Genomic DNA, 14,530 nt, shown 5'->3' with positions numbered 1-14,530 from the left:
CCCCGCCAATTAAAAACGATGTCGCAACGGTCCTAACGATGCCTGTTTACAAAATTCAAATCTTTACTCCCCTGTAACATGACAGCTGTCAAACCGCCTCAGAGGACAACTGTCATCGTAATCAAACAGCGAGCCGCGTGTTGCGGTCTCTGTTTTTATTTGCGTCGTGTGAAATTCCATCCACTGCACGACTTTGGTGGAAAATTCAACCGATTTCCACTCCTTTTTTCAGTTTGCAACATCGCCCTAGTGCAACCGAGTGAACCACAATGCCGAAAGTTAGCTCCCGGCCGGGGCCACCCCGGAAGATGTCGATGAACAAGTCGACCCACTCGATGAACCCGGACCGGCCTACCGAGGGTCTCAAGGGGGTGGCCAAACCGCGTACGAAGGCGACCATCAAGCGGTTGCAGATGTACCGGAACTTTAAGGCGAAGCGCGATCGCAGAGGAAAGATCCTTACCCCAGCACCGTTCCAGGGGTGGGTTAGCAGCGGTACGGTGGCCCGCGTCGAACCATCCCCGAAGTGGTTCGCCAATTCGCGTGTCATCTCGCAGAAATCGTTGCAAAAGTTCCAGGAAGAGATGGGCAAAGCGGTGAAGGATCCGTACAAGGTGATCATGAAGCCTACGAATTTGCCGATTACGCTGCTGAACGAATCGGCACGCTATCAGCGCGTGCATCTGCTTGATACGGAGAGCTACGAAACGGTGTTTGGCAAGAAGAAGCTGCGCAAGCGGCCAACACTGAAGGTACGAGATCTGGAGGATCTTACGAAGACGGCGGAGGAATCGGCTGAGAAGTATGACGAGACGAAGGATCACGATATCGAGCGCGACGACGGCGGTGTGAAAGATGCGGTGCGAGAGTACATTTTTGCGGCCGGCCAGAGCAAGCGTATCTGGAACGAGCTGCACAAGGTGGTCGATTCGGCGGACGTGTTGCTGCAGGTGCTGGATGCACGTGATCCGATGGGAACCCGGTCGAAGTACATCGAGAACTTCCTGCGCAAGGAAAAACCCCACAAGCATCTGTTTTTCATCCTGAACAAGGTGGATCTGGTGCCGATTTGGGTTACGCAGCGTTGGGTGGCCATCCTCAGCAAGGAGTATCCGACGATCGCTTTTCACGCCTCGCTGACGCATCCGTTCGGTAAGGGTGCGTTGATCAATCTGTTGCGACAGATCGGTAAACTGCACGTGGACAAGAAACAGATCAGTGTGGGCTTCATCGGGTACCCGAACGTGGGCAAATCGTCCGTTATCAATGCGCTGCGCAGCAAGAAGGTGTGTAAGGTCGCCCCGATTGCCGGTGAAACGAAGGTTTGGCAGTACATTACGCTGATGAAACGAATCTTCCTGATCGATTGTCCCGGTGTGGTGTACCCGACGGCAGAAACGGACACTGAGAAGGTGCTGAAGGCAGTGGTACGTGTCGAGCTGGTCAACAACCCGGAAGACTACATCGAGGAGGTGTTGAAGCGTATCCGCCGGGAGTACATCGTGAAGACGTACGGTGTGAAGGAGTGGACGGATCATATCGATTTTCTCGAACAGATTGCCCGCAAAATGGGTAAGCTGCTGAAGAAGGGTGAACCGGACGTGCCAACTGTCGCCAAGATGATTCTGAACGATTGGCAGCGTGGTCGCTTGCCGTTCTACGTAGCACCGGAGGGCTTTGAAATTCCGAAATCGTTCCACGAGCAGCAGCAGCAGAAGCAGCTTGGACAGGAGGCGGCAGACGGGGACCAGGAAGATTTGAACCAAACGGTACAAGGTGGTGACGAGGACCAGAAGAGCACGTATTCGGGTGTAACGGCCACACCAACCATCCCCGACACAGTCAAGAAGGGACGCGAGCTGTTCCAGATACAGGACTTCCGCAAGATTAAAGTCAATCTGGAGTTCGAAAGCGAGGACATTCGTGAAATCGATAAGATCGATCTGGAGCTGCTGGAGAAACTGAAGGAAGAGAAGAAGGCGGAAGTTAAGGCGAAGCGAGACAACCGTAAGAAGGCGGCCGGTGATGAGGACGAAGATTCGTCCGGTATCAGCGATTTCTACTCCGAGGACGAGTATGACGAAGAGCAGGGTAGGGTGGTGCATCGTAGCGCCAAGGATAAGGCACCACTTACCAAGAAGAAGCAGAAACCGGAAGAGGACACAGCGGCAGCCGAAAAGGCGGACGAACCGGGAACGAGCACCGGCAAGAGGGCCGTTAAGCTTACCTCCAGACAGAAGCGTGCGATCGAGCGTGCCGGCAAGCGGAAAAAGATTGGCAGCAACTTCTACGAGACACATAACGTTAAAAATCGCAATCGAAACAAGAAGGCAAAAATGGATGATGATTGAGACCGGGTGGACTAGTGCCGTTAATGCCCTATTCTTTTCTTTTCTCTTGCTCACTCGCTAAAGGATTTTCTATGCTTTTGAGATAATAAACCGATTATATAGAGTTTAAAACGAAAAAAAATTGACGGTTTCAATTCTCTCGCTTTATTGTTAAATTTGAAAATGCAATTCTCTATCTACATCGTCGGTACAGGACACGGCTGACCTGCGACAGGCTTAAATCCCTAACCGCCGGAATCGGATCTTTGCTCCGCAACGTTGGCAAATACTCTGGGTCCTTTCGGAGCAAACACTGACCCTCGTACGGACAGTCGCAAAAGTTGGCCACACGCACCGTACGCTGGGTTTCGATATGGCGCGAACTATGTTTTGAACAGTGCCGCTTCGCATACCATCCACTCGCAAATGGATCTTCCACCCGCTGATGGCAGTTTTGACCGTCCGGGAAGCGATATTCGCAACGCACGATCGTGTTATCGTCAGCGATCGTTACCCGGTCGTCCACGTCGGGCATCATGGACAGGGCCAGCGAGGGATAGATTAAAAAGGCGAACAGTGTTACCGCGACCAGCGCGACGATCGGTACGAATAGTGCAAAGTATTTGTCCGGTAGATACGTCAGGCCAAGCATCTCGAACCACGCGGTAGGAACGAATGCCCACAGGACGTACATTAAGAATAGGGTCTTAAACAAAAGGAACAGAGCAAAGCCGTAAATTGCTCGACCCGACGTCGGAGTCGGCGTATGCTCAGGCATCGCGTACGCCTTGAACGGTGCGTTGGGATCAGTAATGAGCGTATTTGTCCGACAATGGGGGACCAAATTGTTCGAGTGTTTCGCAGCAAAGGAGAAGTAGCTCGCAGAACGATGTCACACCAACACGCACGTTTTTCGCCTGTTCGCCGGACAGTTCTAGCAGCAGTACGTTTTCTTCTAGTTTAATACGTTTGTTGGTGAAACTTCGCTTCGGTTCACTATCGACACGCAGCACATCGTACGCTATCTCGGCTTCCCGTTTGGTCGGAAACGGAATCTTGAGAGAGCTGAAACAGAACGATAATGTAGTGGATGAGCATGCCGGCGAACGTAAATTGCTGTTGAGAAACTTATTAGCAATACGGACTTACACTTCAATATTTCCATTAGAACTCATAATATAGAGCAACACAGGGCAAACACCTTTTTAAGTTCGGACTAGAAAGAAGTTGCGGCAGCACAACGCATTTGTTTACATTGTGTCTCCTTCGAGATGTCATATGACGGCATTGCATTTGAATGATAGCAGCTGATTCAAATGTGTTGATAAAAATGTACAGCAGTTGAAGTGCAATATTTCATACTTACTTTAAAGTAATTATTAAAATATAAATTCACACTAAACACCACTTTTACATGGTTCCAAAATAATTTTAAATATATTATCCATCCTCGTGCACAACCCTGAAGATGCTCACCAAGGGGTTATTTTGTGGGAAATTTCCTAGCTGTCACACATGGCTGTCATCGCAAATGACCGCCTGCTAGCCCGGGTTTTCAACACCAGTGAACAGCGCTTGTTCGTTTGTTCGTCCGTGGAAACAAAACATTCACGCCAAGTGGCGCCGATTTTCGGTGCGAGTGTTTCGATGATTCCCGGCGAAAAACGTACATTAGATCTGTCCCTGTCCGTAGAACGTATTGTAAAGTGTGTGTTTTTGTAAGGGATAAAGCGTACCTGCTAAACAAAGGGCAAGTGAAAAGTGGTGATCGATAGCAAACAACAGCAAGAAGAACAACAACGCGATGCGCTAAGAATCACGCTGCGTGTGTGTGGAGTTGTGCAATGGACGTGATGTTTAGCCAACTTTTTTGGTATTCCGAAACCGCCCAAGAGATTGTGGGCGAAGAAAGGAGTGAAAAGTGATAGCGAAATTACACGAGATACATTGATTAGTTGGCTGAAGCATCATCAACATCACGCTGCTGCTGCCGTTGTTGTTGTCTTTGTTGTCGTCGGCAGTGCATGGATGACCTCGTAGGTGTCAAGAGCAGAGCATCATCACCATCATCATCATCATCAACACGAAGAATGACAGCATCTTTTCCTTCGGGTGGGGGTAGCAGCAGAAAGTAGGAGTGTGCGTTGTGTTGTGTTTGTCTTCTTTTTCTTCGTCCACTTCATTGCATTCCGCCTTCTCTTCTGCCTCGCGCGCATGCTGCGTTCGGAAGTGCATTCGACGATTGCAAGGCAGTAGAGAGCACGTACACACGTCCTCACACAAACACACACGCACACGGATACCGATTCCGTTCTTGGCCGTGCGAAGGAACCATAGCACACGGATGCACGGTGTAGAGTTGCTTATGGGTGGTGATGGTGTGTGCAGTGTGCGGTAATCGGATCATCATCAGTCGTCGCGACGACCTTCACACAGAGAAAGAGAACATCCGAGAGAAAAGGAAAGAGAAAGAGAGTAGTAGAAAAGTGTGAAAAAAAATCGTAGGATCCGCGTGTGCATGTGTGCGCGGATATTCTCGGAAGAAGAACGAACGCACTGCTCGACAGCTGCTGGACAAGGATTGCTGTCTAGTAGCTAAGCATCTCCTCGCCCAGCTAAGTAATTTTGCACGAAAACAGTGCGTGAATCAACCGTCCCTTCCTGTCTGTGCGAACAGTAGTAGTACACCATCTGTATCCGGCAGGACATACTATAGTGACCATCATCGATCGATCGATTACTGCGATTGCTTGGTTCAGTGCAAATAGACCCGAAAACGTTACCCAACGTCGTAGTCAGTGTTCCCGACCTTCCCGATTCTCGGTGGCGCTTCAGCATCTTCCGGAGTCTGTTGGCTGACGGTGGCGGTGGTCCTGTTTGGTAGGGACCTTTTTTTTCTCACGTCAACCAGTAAACCGGGCGGTGGCTGTGTGCTACACACAGTCTCCATCCGTACAGTGAAAAGCGGCACACTGGGAACCCGAGTACGGCTCTGTCGGCAAACGATGGCGGAAGTTGGCACCAGCTCCAGCGGCGATGGAGAATCTGCCGCACCGGACAAACCGAAGGGTACGGTAAAGTTCAGCGAGGCAGATCTGGCCGCTATCAAACAGACGAGCGATACGTTGAAGGTAAGTTTACGGGTTGCTTTCTGCAGGGTGCTCACCGAAAAAGTGAGCAGGCCATGGAAAATCATTACATCTGTCATGACGACTGAGATGGAGCGGGCAAGGGCATGTGCTCCGGAAGGAAGAAACGTCTTGAAAAGTTGCACACATTCATCTTGGAACCTGTCACCATCCTGATTGCCTCTTCCCCCATCTTCAGACGCGCCCCGAAAACGGCCCTACAGTAAAGGCATGGAAAAATCAATATTCGAATGGCCCCGTGCTAACACGTTCGCGGTGCTTGTGTGATGCGAGCGAGAACGAGAGCCGGAGAAAGATTGCGAAGAAGCGTGTGAGTGCGAAGTGCTCTGGGAGTCCGAGGTGGGAAAGAGCACGCAACAGCCGATGAATGAGCGAAATCATCCCTTCTTGAAGGGAAGAAGAATCGCCGCGCGGTTCTAGCCAGAACGCGAATTGACATGCGATATGTAACGGGGAGGTTGCGCTGGTATGATGACCCTTGCGGGGAGTGTGTGTATGTGCTGTGCGTGCGTGTTGGACTGTTTGTCGGTTCGGTCCGAAGGTGTGATTGACCAGCTGCCCTTTCGTGGTTTTTCCTATCATCATCATGGTACGTGGCAAGGGATAACGAGGGTTCCGGGCTTATTTACTTACGCCAAGCACACGACAAACGGTTTGCGAATGTTCAAACCCCGCTTACATCTGGGGATCATTGTTTGTCAACTGTTTGTCCCAGGACCTACTGGCGAATGGTGCCACGCAACTGGTCCGCTGTATGTATGGGAATCTTTAAAATGTTTTAAGGGGCCATTTATTGTGGCGAGTTCCGTGTTGTCCATCTTCAGATACGGAGTTATGATTTTTGAAATTAAATTCAATATTCGGGATATTATTACATACATTCTAACAAATTTTTGGTCTGCACTCTCGTTTTAGCGTAACCCAAAGATGGATTTTAGCAAAGCGGATCTGCTAAAGCTGCTCAGCTATCTCGAGGGCGAACTGCAGGCCCGCGACGTCGTGATTGCGGTGCTCAAGACGGAAAAGATTAAACAGCTGCTAACCACACCCCGGTACAGCAAATCGACCAACTTGAACGATCCACATGCGGCACTGTTTCGCGACCAGCTGGCGGCTAGCGGTAACATAGCCAGCCGGCAGTCCTCCATACAGGCGGCCCACTCCGAGCACGAGATGCGGCTCATGAACGAGCAGCGTAGCGGGGTGCGCGAACAGATGGATTCGCTGGCCGCGCTAGTAATGCAGCAACGCCAAGCGCAGGCAAAAATGATCGAAGCGCTGAAGGATGCGGAAGAGCGCCATAAGCGGGTAGTGCAGGAGCTGTACGATGAGCGCCGAAAGCACGAGCACACTACGGCGCAGGGTGACGACATTACGTACGGGCTGGAGATTGAGCGGTCCCGGCTGAAGCAAGAGCTGGACCACGAGAAGGAGCAGCACAAGGTGCTGGAGATCGAGCTGAAGAAGGTGCAGGAACAGTTCGAGGCGGAAAAGAATCGCCAGAAGCAGATCGTACTGCTGCTGCTGGCCGAGCGTAAAAAGATCATCATCAAGTACATCGAGGAACGGAAGCGGAGCGAAGATTTGGCTCAAATACTGTCCGAGGAAAAGCAGCGGGTCGACACGATTGCCGAAGGATTGGAGGAGGAAAGCAAAAAATCGCTCCGAATGGAGGCGGAAATGGAGAAGCAGGCGCTACAGTTTGAGATCGAGCGGAAAATGCTGCACCAGAGTTTGGCGAAGGAGGAAAAACGGTATGTATACGGCACCGGTGATACTTAGTGGAACGGACAGGCGGATCTTTCGACACAGTTTGGGAGAGATTGTTTGCATTTAGTGCCCCGCATTCTTATCAGCCTCACGCTTATTCAGTGTTCAGTGTAATAAGCAGGGGCGAGAGATAAAAGTTATATTGACCTTGCGGAAGCTTACGTTGGCATAAATCAAAGTGGAAGAGATAATACGTTTTGTATTATGTATGTTTGGTATAGACCATATTTAAGAATTTAATTGTTTATTTAATCCAGTTTTTTGGGATCGATTTAATGCTCCCTTTCTTTAACGATCTGCTAGGGCTTCGTTTCCCGGCCAGTACCAGTAAAATCCTTTTTTTAATAATATTCTCTATACTACACTCTATACTCTTGCAGGGTAAAGGATCAGGAACTAGAAATACAGCAGCTGAAGGCGGAAATTGAATTGCTACGCAAGCAAACCGGTATACGACATCCGCTAGTTGCTCCACAGTTACCCACGAAACCGGGCGGTCTCGTACCGTCGCGGCCATCGATCGGTGGTACGCCGGTTGGTGGGGTTTCTTCTACCGGTGCTGCAGCAAGTCCATCATCGGCGGGAGCGACCGGTAAGCAGATTGATTCACACAAGCTGTTCATTACGATAGCACGGGCTGGTTACAGGCATATATGATTAGGAAACATCTTCAACCATTCATATATCGCAGAGCAAAAGAGTTCGTTTTCTGGCGGGACAGAGGTTATAGACGGCTGTTAACGGATTATTTCGGTGTTCTTTCACAGTCACTGCAGGAACCATAGGCATACCGGGACAAATGATTAGCAGCATGGCAACGAAAGTTGTGCAACCGACTGCCACCGTATCGAGCGTTCCCGTTTCGGCACCAAGTAATGTGCATTCTAGTACTTCAGCGTACCATTTGCTTGCATCTTGAGTGATTATCGATGTGTGTTTTACTTTACATTGCCTGGTTTTTTTGTCATATTCTGCTTTGAATTGCAATTTATAAAACAATTTCGCATGAGTTTTTGTGTGTGCTTCTTTTAAGGTTTACTGTTTGTTTGTGTATTATTTGAGTTCATTTACGTTACCAAAAGTCTAATCACTCCCTCTCCTACCTACAGCTACCGGAATTGCGCGATCAGTCTCACCGGGGCAACTCATAAGGCAGACGGCCATTTCGCAGCTTTCCGTCACATCACCTCCGATAGTTGGTGGTGCCGGTACAGCGGGCCCAGGAACGGGTGGAATTGGATCGAACGCTCCAGGCGTGCCGGCTGGTGGAACAGTTCCGGACACCTACGCCAACACACCAACGGGGAAGGTAAGTGAGCCACGGTTACACAGTTCATACAGCTTTCCGGTTGAGCAAAAGCCCGTTGATTCATTTTCATTACTCAATTTGCTTGCATTGAGTATGACGTACACTTTGGTTTTCTGTTTTGTTTCTTTCGTTTGTTTGTGTTTCACTGTGTGCCCTTTGTTAGTTACGAGCCGAAAGCGAGGGCGGGCGTTTGGGATAGTTTTCGTTGCAGCAACGCTTGCACCCGTTGTACACAGTTCGTTAGTTATAGGTTTTTGTTTTGTCTAGCCCGCTTCATAATTTTGTACGCTTTTTCTTAGTTAATAATGCGCGAGTCGGTTTTTTTTTTTTGGTGGTTGTTTCAGTTTTGGTCACTTGTTTGCTTTGTTAACACTTACCCATTCACCTTTGTTCACGCTCTGCTCTAATCTAATTATAAATAATAATCCATTACTCATTCAGTACCTGGTTCGAATCTTCCGATTTCGTTCGGTTCATGCATTGTTAAAAGAAAGTAAAATGAAACGAAGAGGAAATAGGTTTTCTTTTGTTATATTTTATTTTTACTTTCATTATATGTTTATGTTTCGCTCGACATACCTAACAAGGTTAAACTCATTAAAAAAATAGCTCACATCACACACACACATCAAAACATCACATGTTCAGTATTAGGTCATTAACTTAACGCACGTGGCTTGGTTTCAAGGTTGGTGGAAGTTCTATTAGAAAAAATCCACTGATATTTCGGTCCTATATAGTTTGATTTCACATTAATATAAATGTGTTTAACTTTTTTTAGCTATCTAGTACTTTTTATTAACAACCCTTTATATCCTTATTAATTTAAACCCTTTAAAAGAAACAAAAACTATTTACAGGGGGTTTCAGTTGATCATGTAGGCTCCTTAGACGAAAAGGCAAACAAAGCTGGTTGACATGGGAACGGCTTCAGATGACTGGCGAAACCTTCTGACAATCTCGCAGTTCGTGTTTATACATGTATACCTATGCACTTACCCGAGCGCTGCTGAGGTGACGTGTACAATATTATCGGATACGATTACAATATCATCTTGTAACTTCACAGTAAAAGTTATCGATTCGCCTGTCATCTGAATGTCAACTAGTTTTGTTTACCATTTCATAGGAAGAGCTTACAAAAAAAACATCGATTCCTTTACATTAGCAACTGAAAACCCCTGTATTAAAAAAGTTTTTAAGCATTTAAAACCATGGTAAAGCGTTAAAAATGTTCGTGATAATTTTCTTCATAATTAGCATATTTTTAATGTAAACGTTACTGAGGAAAAAATGATGTCCTTACTTTATTGATGAAAGTAAATAAATTCACGTTCTCTACTAACAATCCCGCAAAATTTGTAAAACGCCCGTGAGCTAAGCTACCGACCTAATACCCTTATTTTTCCGTAGCGTGTACCATACGGTAGTAGTCAGACTTTTGTATCATACTAACAAAAACATAAGAGGCTGTGGTTGTTCTGTATTTAATAGTTCACTCGCTCATGTAGATGTTAGTCGCAATCATAACCATAGCGAATATCAGGCGTGGTTGTTTACCCCGTTTCTAACTAGCTAATTTTATTTTTCTCATTTTTATTTTCCTTCCTATATTTATAACAAAATTGTTACGCCTGAAATAATGATAACCCAATTGATTGAAACACGTGATTGCATACGTGTGCTAACTGTGCCAACCCACGAATGGTAATGGAATTTCGTACATTCGCGTGTTTGTGCGTTTAATTAACATTAACAAACAAAAACAACCAATGCTTTCCTGCTTCGTGCGGCTGCCCACTGTAGTGAAATTAAGGCAACTTTTTTGTTTTATTTACCATCAATTTAGGTGCGCCTAACAGCTACTAACTTTTGTTAAATTGTTTATAGTTTTTTTTTTCATACGGGTCCCTTCCTTTATTGGGGTGTACAAAATACAAAGAGAGAGAAAGAGACAAAGAGAGAGAAAGAGACAAAGAGAGAGAAAGAGAGAGAAAGAGAAATGTAATCAGAAGAGACCTGTCCGAACGTACGTGCGTACCTTAACCAAACTAACAATCGGTTGCCTCAACTAATATTGATTATTATTAATGCGAAAGTAGAATAGTATGGTATTGAGGCAGACCCTTTAATAAATACATGCAACCTAGCAGAAATTGGTCGTGCCGAGTGTAATAATTAAAGCCAACACACAGACACATGCATACACACACACACACGAACCAACACGAACAACGAAAAGGAATTGAAAAAAGTAAACATTTCACCAACGAACTTGTTTTCTGTGCACATCACTTTAACATCGAAACCACCTTCTGCCGGACCCTCCCCACCACAGATGGCGAGCACGGGCGTACGTAAAGCGGCCGGCATTGCAGCGGCTACGGTAATCACCGGCGGTGGTGGAGGAGCAGCAGCAGCACCAGGGACGGCGAGCCCACTGACCGGCTCATCGACGATCAAGAAGACAATAATGCTGCCCGTCGGTGGTCGCGGTGTGCCGCCACCGATCCCGCCCAACAAACCGCAGATACCGCCGAAACTGTCCGGCGTGTCGGCCGTGGCAGCCGTGGCCGCCGGTGCCGTTTCGTCCCGTATTCCCTTTCTCAGTAACAGCGGTAGCAGCAGCAGCAGCAGCAGCAGCAGCGGAAGCAGCACCGGATCGATCAGCGGTGGTGGGAATGGGAGCATCACCACGACCCCTGTTAGTCCCGTCAGCAGTAGTATCGGCAGTAACGCACTCAGTAGCACGGCCACCGCAAGCAACAGTTCGTCCGCCATCAGTAGTAGTAACAGTGTTAACAGCAATAGTGTGCTACAATCATGTCCACCAAACACCAACAGCACCATTACCACCAATACCGCCACCTCCTCCAACTCCACCACCATGAACATAAACACTAGCCCACCCAGCAGCAGCACCACCAATAATGCCGCCAATAATGCGCCAAACGCCTTACAGCAGCAACACCATACTCATCCCGTACCGCAGCTCTACACGCACCATCCGCATCTCGTTTCTCATCTTGCTCATGGTTCGTTCGGTGTTGCACCGCCGCAACAGTCACCGTTCAATAATGCTATCGCTTTTCCTACAGCTGCCAGTGCCGGCGGGACCCCAACAGCAGCAGCAGCCTCAGCAGCGTCCGCAGCCGCCACCACCACAATCAGCCCTGCCCAACAGCAAAGTGCTGCGTCGACAGCCCCATCTGCCACATCCGTATCATCAGCCGCCGCCGGTGGGTCATCCGAAATATTGACCGGTTGCGAAGGTGGGATAGTGTAAATGGCTGGCTGGCTGGCTGGCTACATACACATTGCTCCGTGACCCAATTCTCACCCACATAACACCAAGGCAAAAGCTTTGTGACGTGCACTGGCTGCGACACGTCCTTGCGAAGGGAAAGGATTGATATCGATCATGATGGAACACCTTCTGGTACGTTAGCTGCGCTACCACTGTAAGCGAATGTCGATTGCGGTTTTCCTACCCCAGGGAAAACCCGTTTTATCCTGCTGTTAACACGTTGTGCTTAAGTTGTACGGCTGTTTGCGAATCGTTTATTTCGATTTTATTTCATGATTCAAAGTGATTCTAACATTACACACACCCCGTGCTAAAGTTAGATGTTTATTTTTTAACGTTTTATTCTTTAGAATCTTCCTTAACATACGGTGTAATTTGACAGTGGTTTATATGCTAGTCGCTACTGTAATTATTGAGTAATTTTCTTTTAAATAATGACAAAATGTAAATGCTTTCTTTTAACCCATTCGCTTAGTGAGTTAGCGTATGATCAGGCACGAACGAATCACATTGCTGCCACATCACATAAACGATAGAATAAGCCTAATCATGAACGAGCTACCGATACGTCGTGTGCAATAAGGCACACGATTTGGTTTATCTACTCTCACTCAGCCTACACCTTATAACCGAATCTTTAAACCCTACCGACTGGACACAGCAAAAAATGGCGAAAATGCAAAAATTGTACGCCTGCACGCTTGCTTAGCACATTCATCGGAAGGCTCATCATCAATAGGCACGTCACTAGGGAAATCTTAAGACTTGAAAAAAAAAGAATCGGGAAATTATACTTTCATTCCGTTTTTCCTTTCACATCACCCTAACCCTCACTCCGAAGGTAGTAGCGGCTAGTCGCAATACATTTGCTGTGGAAATGTATTTTTTTAGTATTGGTTTTAAATGTCAAGCAACATACCAGTTAGCCAGTTAGTTAGTTAGTTGTTTATTTTGAAATATTTTAATGCTTTTAAAGGTTTGTTTTTAAAAGAGAGTTTCATAGGCGCAATTTCATTTTACCCAAAAGCATCATCACATGTACCACTTTTACCATCACAAATAGAGTTGGCTATATTCGATTATATACACCTCAGAATATAGTAAAAACTTGTGCAATTTATAACGACATTATGGCATTAGTTTCGCTTAACCCCCGGCAAAGAGAGATACAACACATGTTAAAAATAATAGAACAATGTACAACATAATGCATAATACACGGGCAAAACATTGCTTACCACTGCTGCTGTGGGCTGCCATGTTCCGATGTGCTCATGAACTACTCTGCCTATAACCTTATGAGCAATTTAAATCTTAGTGTGTAAATGTAACGATGCGTAACATGGTGGTGCGTAGTGTAGAAAGGAAGGAAGAAAGCAAGGTAGGAGTACCGCGGGTAGGATTTGATTAGCCACAAAATAAAGTTTGGGCGTCTGCGGGGACAAAGATGAATGAACGATTGCCGAGTATTATTAACTTACCGCAGGCAGGCAGTGTAGTTGCGCATTCAGTTAGTTTCTCCGGTCAAATAAAAGCAATACTAAAAAGGGGTAATAAAACTTCACACAAATGCACACGATAATGATTGCTAGAAGTGCGCCATAGGGTATTTGTTGTTGCCTGCAGGTAGTAGTACTGTTGTGTGTCCTGTAATAGTTTACAGAAGGATGTGTTAACATGGACGGCAGCTAAGGCTAAGATGTGCAGGCACAGGCTGGCACGCCTGTTAGTGGAAAGTGCTTCCGTTTTGGACGGGTATTGTGGCAACGGAACAAATCATCCCAGTTATTAGGAGGAGTGTGACGATGTATATGTGTGTGTGTGCCGAGTAGAAGTATTCTTAAACCTTGTAGACTCAGTGCAACACACACGCACACACTCAGAACTATTGGGGCGCACCGTTCTTCTGTTGGTGGCCATCAACCCACTGATGTTCTAACTGACGCTAATACTAGAAAGCGAGAACAATAGTGAATTGCTGTGATTATGAAAGTTTTTTGTAAAAGAAAAATATTCTCTTTAAAACATCAACTATCTCAGATTAAGTTACTAGCGACTGTAGTTGGTGGGTTTGGAATTTTCATAACCCGTCCCCTGCGAACATTGCTCTGTAAAATGTGGCTTACGACGTCTGTTCTTAACCGTTGCCTGTGACAATACAATTGATCATACTGTCTGTTTTTTCTACTGCTGATCGTCACCCGAGAACCATTTTTTAAGTGGCCACAAAATTATCGTTCAACGCTAGAATGTGTATGTAGCAAATAAATTTTGTAAACGGGTCTGTAATTACATTACTTGAACGCAAGGGGGGAAAAACGTGTTTCAGCTTTGTTTCGTTTTACTAAGCTATGTGCGAAAAACAAGTGCTTGAATATCGTGATTGTTTGTGCTGAAAGTGATCTGTTTTTTTTTGTTTGTTTGAAACAACAAACCTACGAACAAATTGAACTTAAACAAGAACTATGCACAGTGAATAAAGGGATTAATGAAACTCAACCTAGTGAAACTCAACTAAACTGGTAGCAGTAAACATGTACGGATTTACGACTCATTGATTGGTGGTAGCAAGCGCAAGGATTTCCTTGATGAAATAGCAAAAACAGCCACTGAAATATTGCTCCACCACACCAATACAAGGCAGTTATAAAAGGGGGGTAGACAG

The 14,530-nt window shown here is 46.6% G+C and overlaps 4 protein-coding genes across 6 annotated transcripts; 2 read left to right on the top strand and 2 right to left on the bottom strand.

Annotated features, from left to right (window-relative positions):
- Positions 1-84: 84 nt before the first annotated feature.
- On the top strand, positions 85-2,472 carry LOC118506319 (nucleolar GTP-binding protein 2). Its single transcript, XM_036043270.1, has one exon. It carries the CDS (start codon positions 270-272, stop codon positions 2,349-2,351), a length of 2,082 nt encoding a protein of 693 aa, XP_035899163.1. The 5' UTR covers positions 85-269; the 3' UTR covers positions 2,352-2,472.
- On the bottom strand, positions 2,473-3,603 carry LOC118506320. Its single transcript, XM_036043271.1, has 2 exons — positions 3,480-3,603; positions 2,473-3,395 (listed from the first exon to the last, which is right to left on the bottom strand). Exon 2 carries the CDS (start codon positions 3,106-3,108, stop codon positions 2,524-2,526), a length of 585 nt encoding a protein of 194 aa, XP_035899164.1. The 5' UTR covers positions 3,109-3,395; positions 3,480-3,603; the 3' UTR covers positions 2,473-2,523.
- Positions 3,099-3,616, bottom strand: LOC118506321 (EKC/KEOPS complex subunit LAGE3). Its single transcript, XM_036043272.1, has 2 exons — positions 3,480-3,616; positions 3,099-3,395 (listed from the first exon to the last, which is right to left on the bottom strand). Exons 1-2 carry the CDS (start codon positions 3,503-3,505, stop codon positions 3,137-3,139), a joined length of 285 nt encoding a protein of 94 aa, XP_035899165.1. The 5' UTR covers positions 3,506-3,616; the 3' UTR covers positions 3,099-3,136.
- Positions 3,617-3,872: 256 nt separating this feature from the next.
- LOC118504209 (CTTNBP2 N-terminal-like protein) lies at positions 3,873-14,168 on the top strand. Of its 3 annotated transcripts, none has more exons than XM_036038397.1 (7): positions 3,873-5,461; positions 6,395-7,233; positions 7,630-7,841; positions 8,017-8,121; positions 8,359-8,558; positions 10,897-11,593; positions 11,657-14,168. In XM_036038397.1, the coding sequence occupies exons 1-7, from the start codon at positions 5,336-5,338 to the stop codon at positions 11,842-11,844; spliced, it is 2,367 nt and encodes a 788-aa protein (XP_035894290.1). In that variant the 5' UTR covers positions 3,873-5,335; the 3' UTR covers positions 11,845-14,168. The 3 variants fall into 3 exon arrangements, with proteins under 3 accessions (XP_035894290.1, XP_035894291.1, XP_035894293.1); XM_036038400.1 differs by lacking the exon at positions 3,873-5,461 and adding an exon at positions 5,690-6,068; XM_036038398.1 differs by lacking the exon at positions 8,017-8,121.
- Positions 14,169-14,530: the final 362 nt, after the last annotated feature.

The sequence above is a fragment of the Anopheles stephensi genome, chromosome 2 (genome assembly GCF_013141755.1).
Source record: "Anopheles stephensi strain Indian chromosome 2, UCI_ANSTEP_V1.0, whole genome shotgun sequence".
NCBI classification, from domain to species: domain Eukaryota; kingdom Metazoa; phylum Arthropoda; class Insecta; order Diptera; family Culicidae; genus Anopheles; species Anopheles stephensi.
This window is presented reverse-complemented; position numbering and strand designations above follow the sequence as displayed.

What these genes read in the sequence shown, in the direction of transcription:
- LOC118506319 (XM_036043270.1), top strand. Translation starts at nt 270, where the DNA reads ATGCCGAAAGTTAGCTCCCGGCCGGGGCCACCCCGGAAGATGTCGATG.
- LOC118506320 (XM_036043271.1), bottom strand. Translation starts at nt 3,108, where the DNA reads ATGCCTGAGCATACGCCGACTCCGACGTCGGGTCGAGCAATTTACGGC.
- LOC118506321 (XM_036043272.1), bottom strand. Translation starts at nt 3,505, where the DNA reads ATGAGTTCTAATGGAAATATTGAAGT. An exon ending in TCTAATGGAAATATTGAAGT is followed by an intron (nt 3,396 to 3,479) that starts GTAAGTCCGTAT and finishes GTTCTGTTTCAG; the next exon opens with CTCTCTCAAGATTCCGTTTC.
- LOC118504209 (XM_036038397.1), top strand. Translation starts at nt 5,336, where the DNA reads ATGGCGGAAGTTGGCACCAGCTCCAGCGGCGATGGAGAATCTGCCGCA. An exon ending in CGTTCCCGTTTCGGCACCAA is followed by an intron (nt 8,122 to 8,358) that starts GTAATGTGCATT and finishes TCCTACCTACAG; the next exon opens with CTACCGGAATTGCGCGATCA. An exon ending in CGTTTCTCATCTTGCTCATG is followed by an intron (nt 11,594 to 11,656) that starts GTTCGTTCGGTG and finishes CTTTTCCTACAG; the next exon opens with CTGCCAGTGCCGGCGGGACC.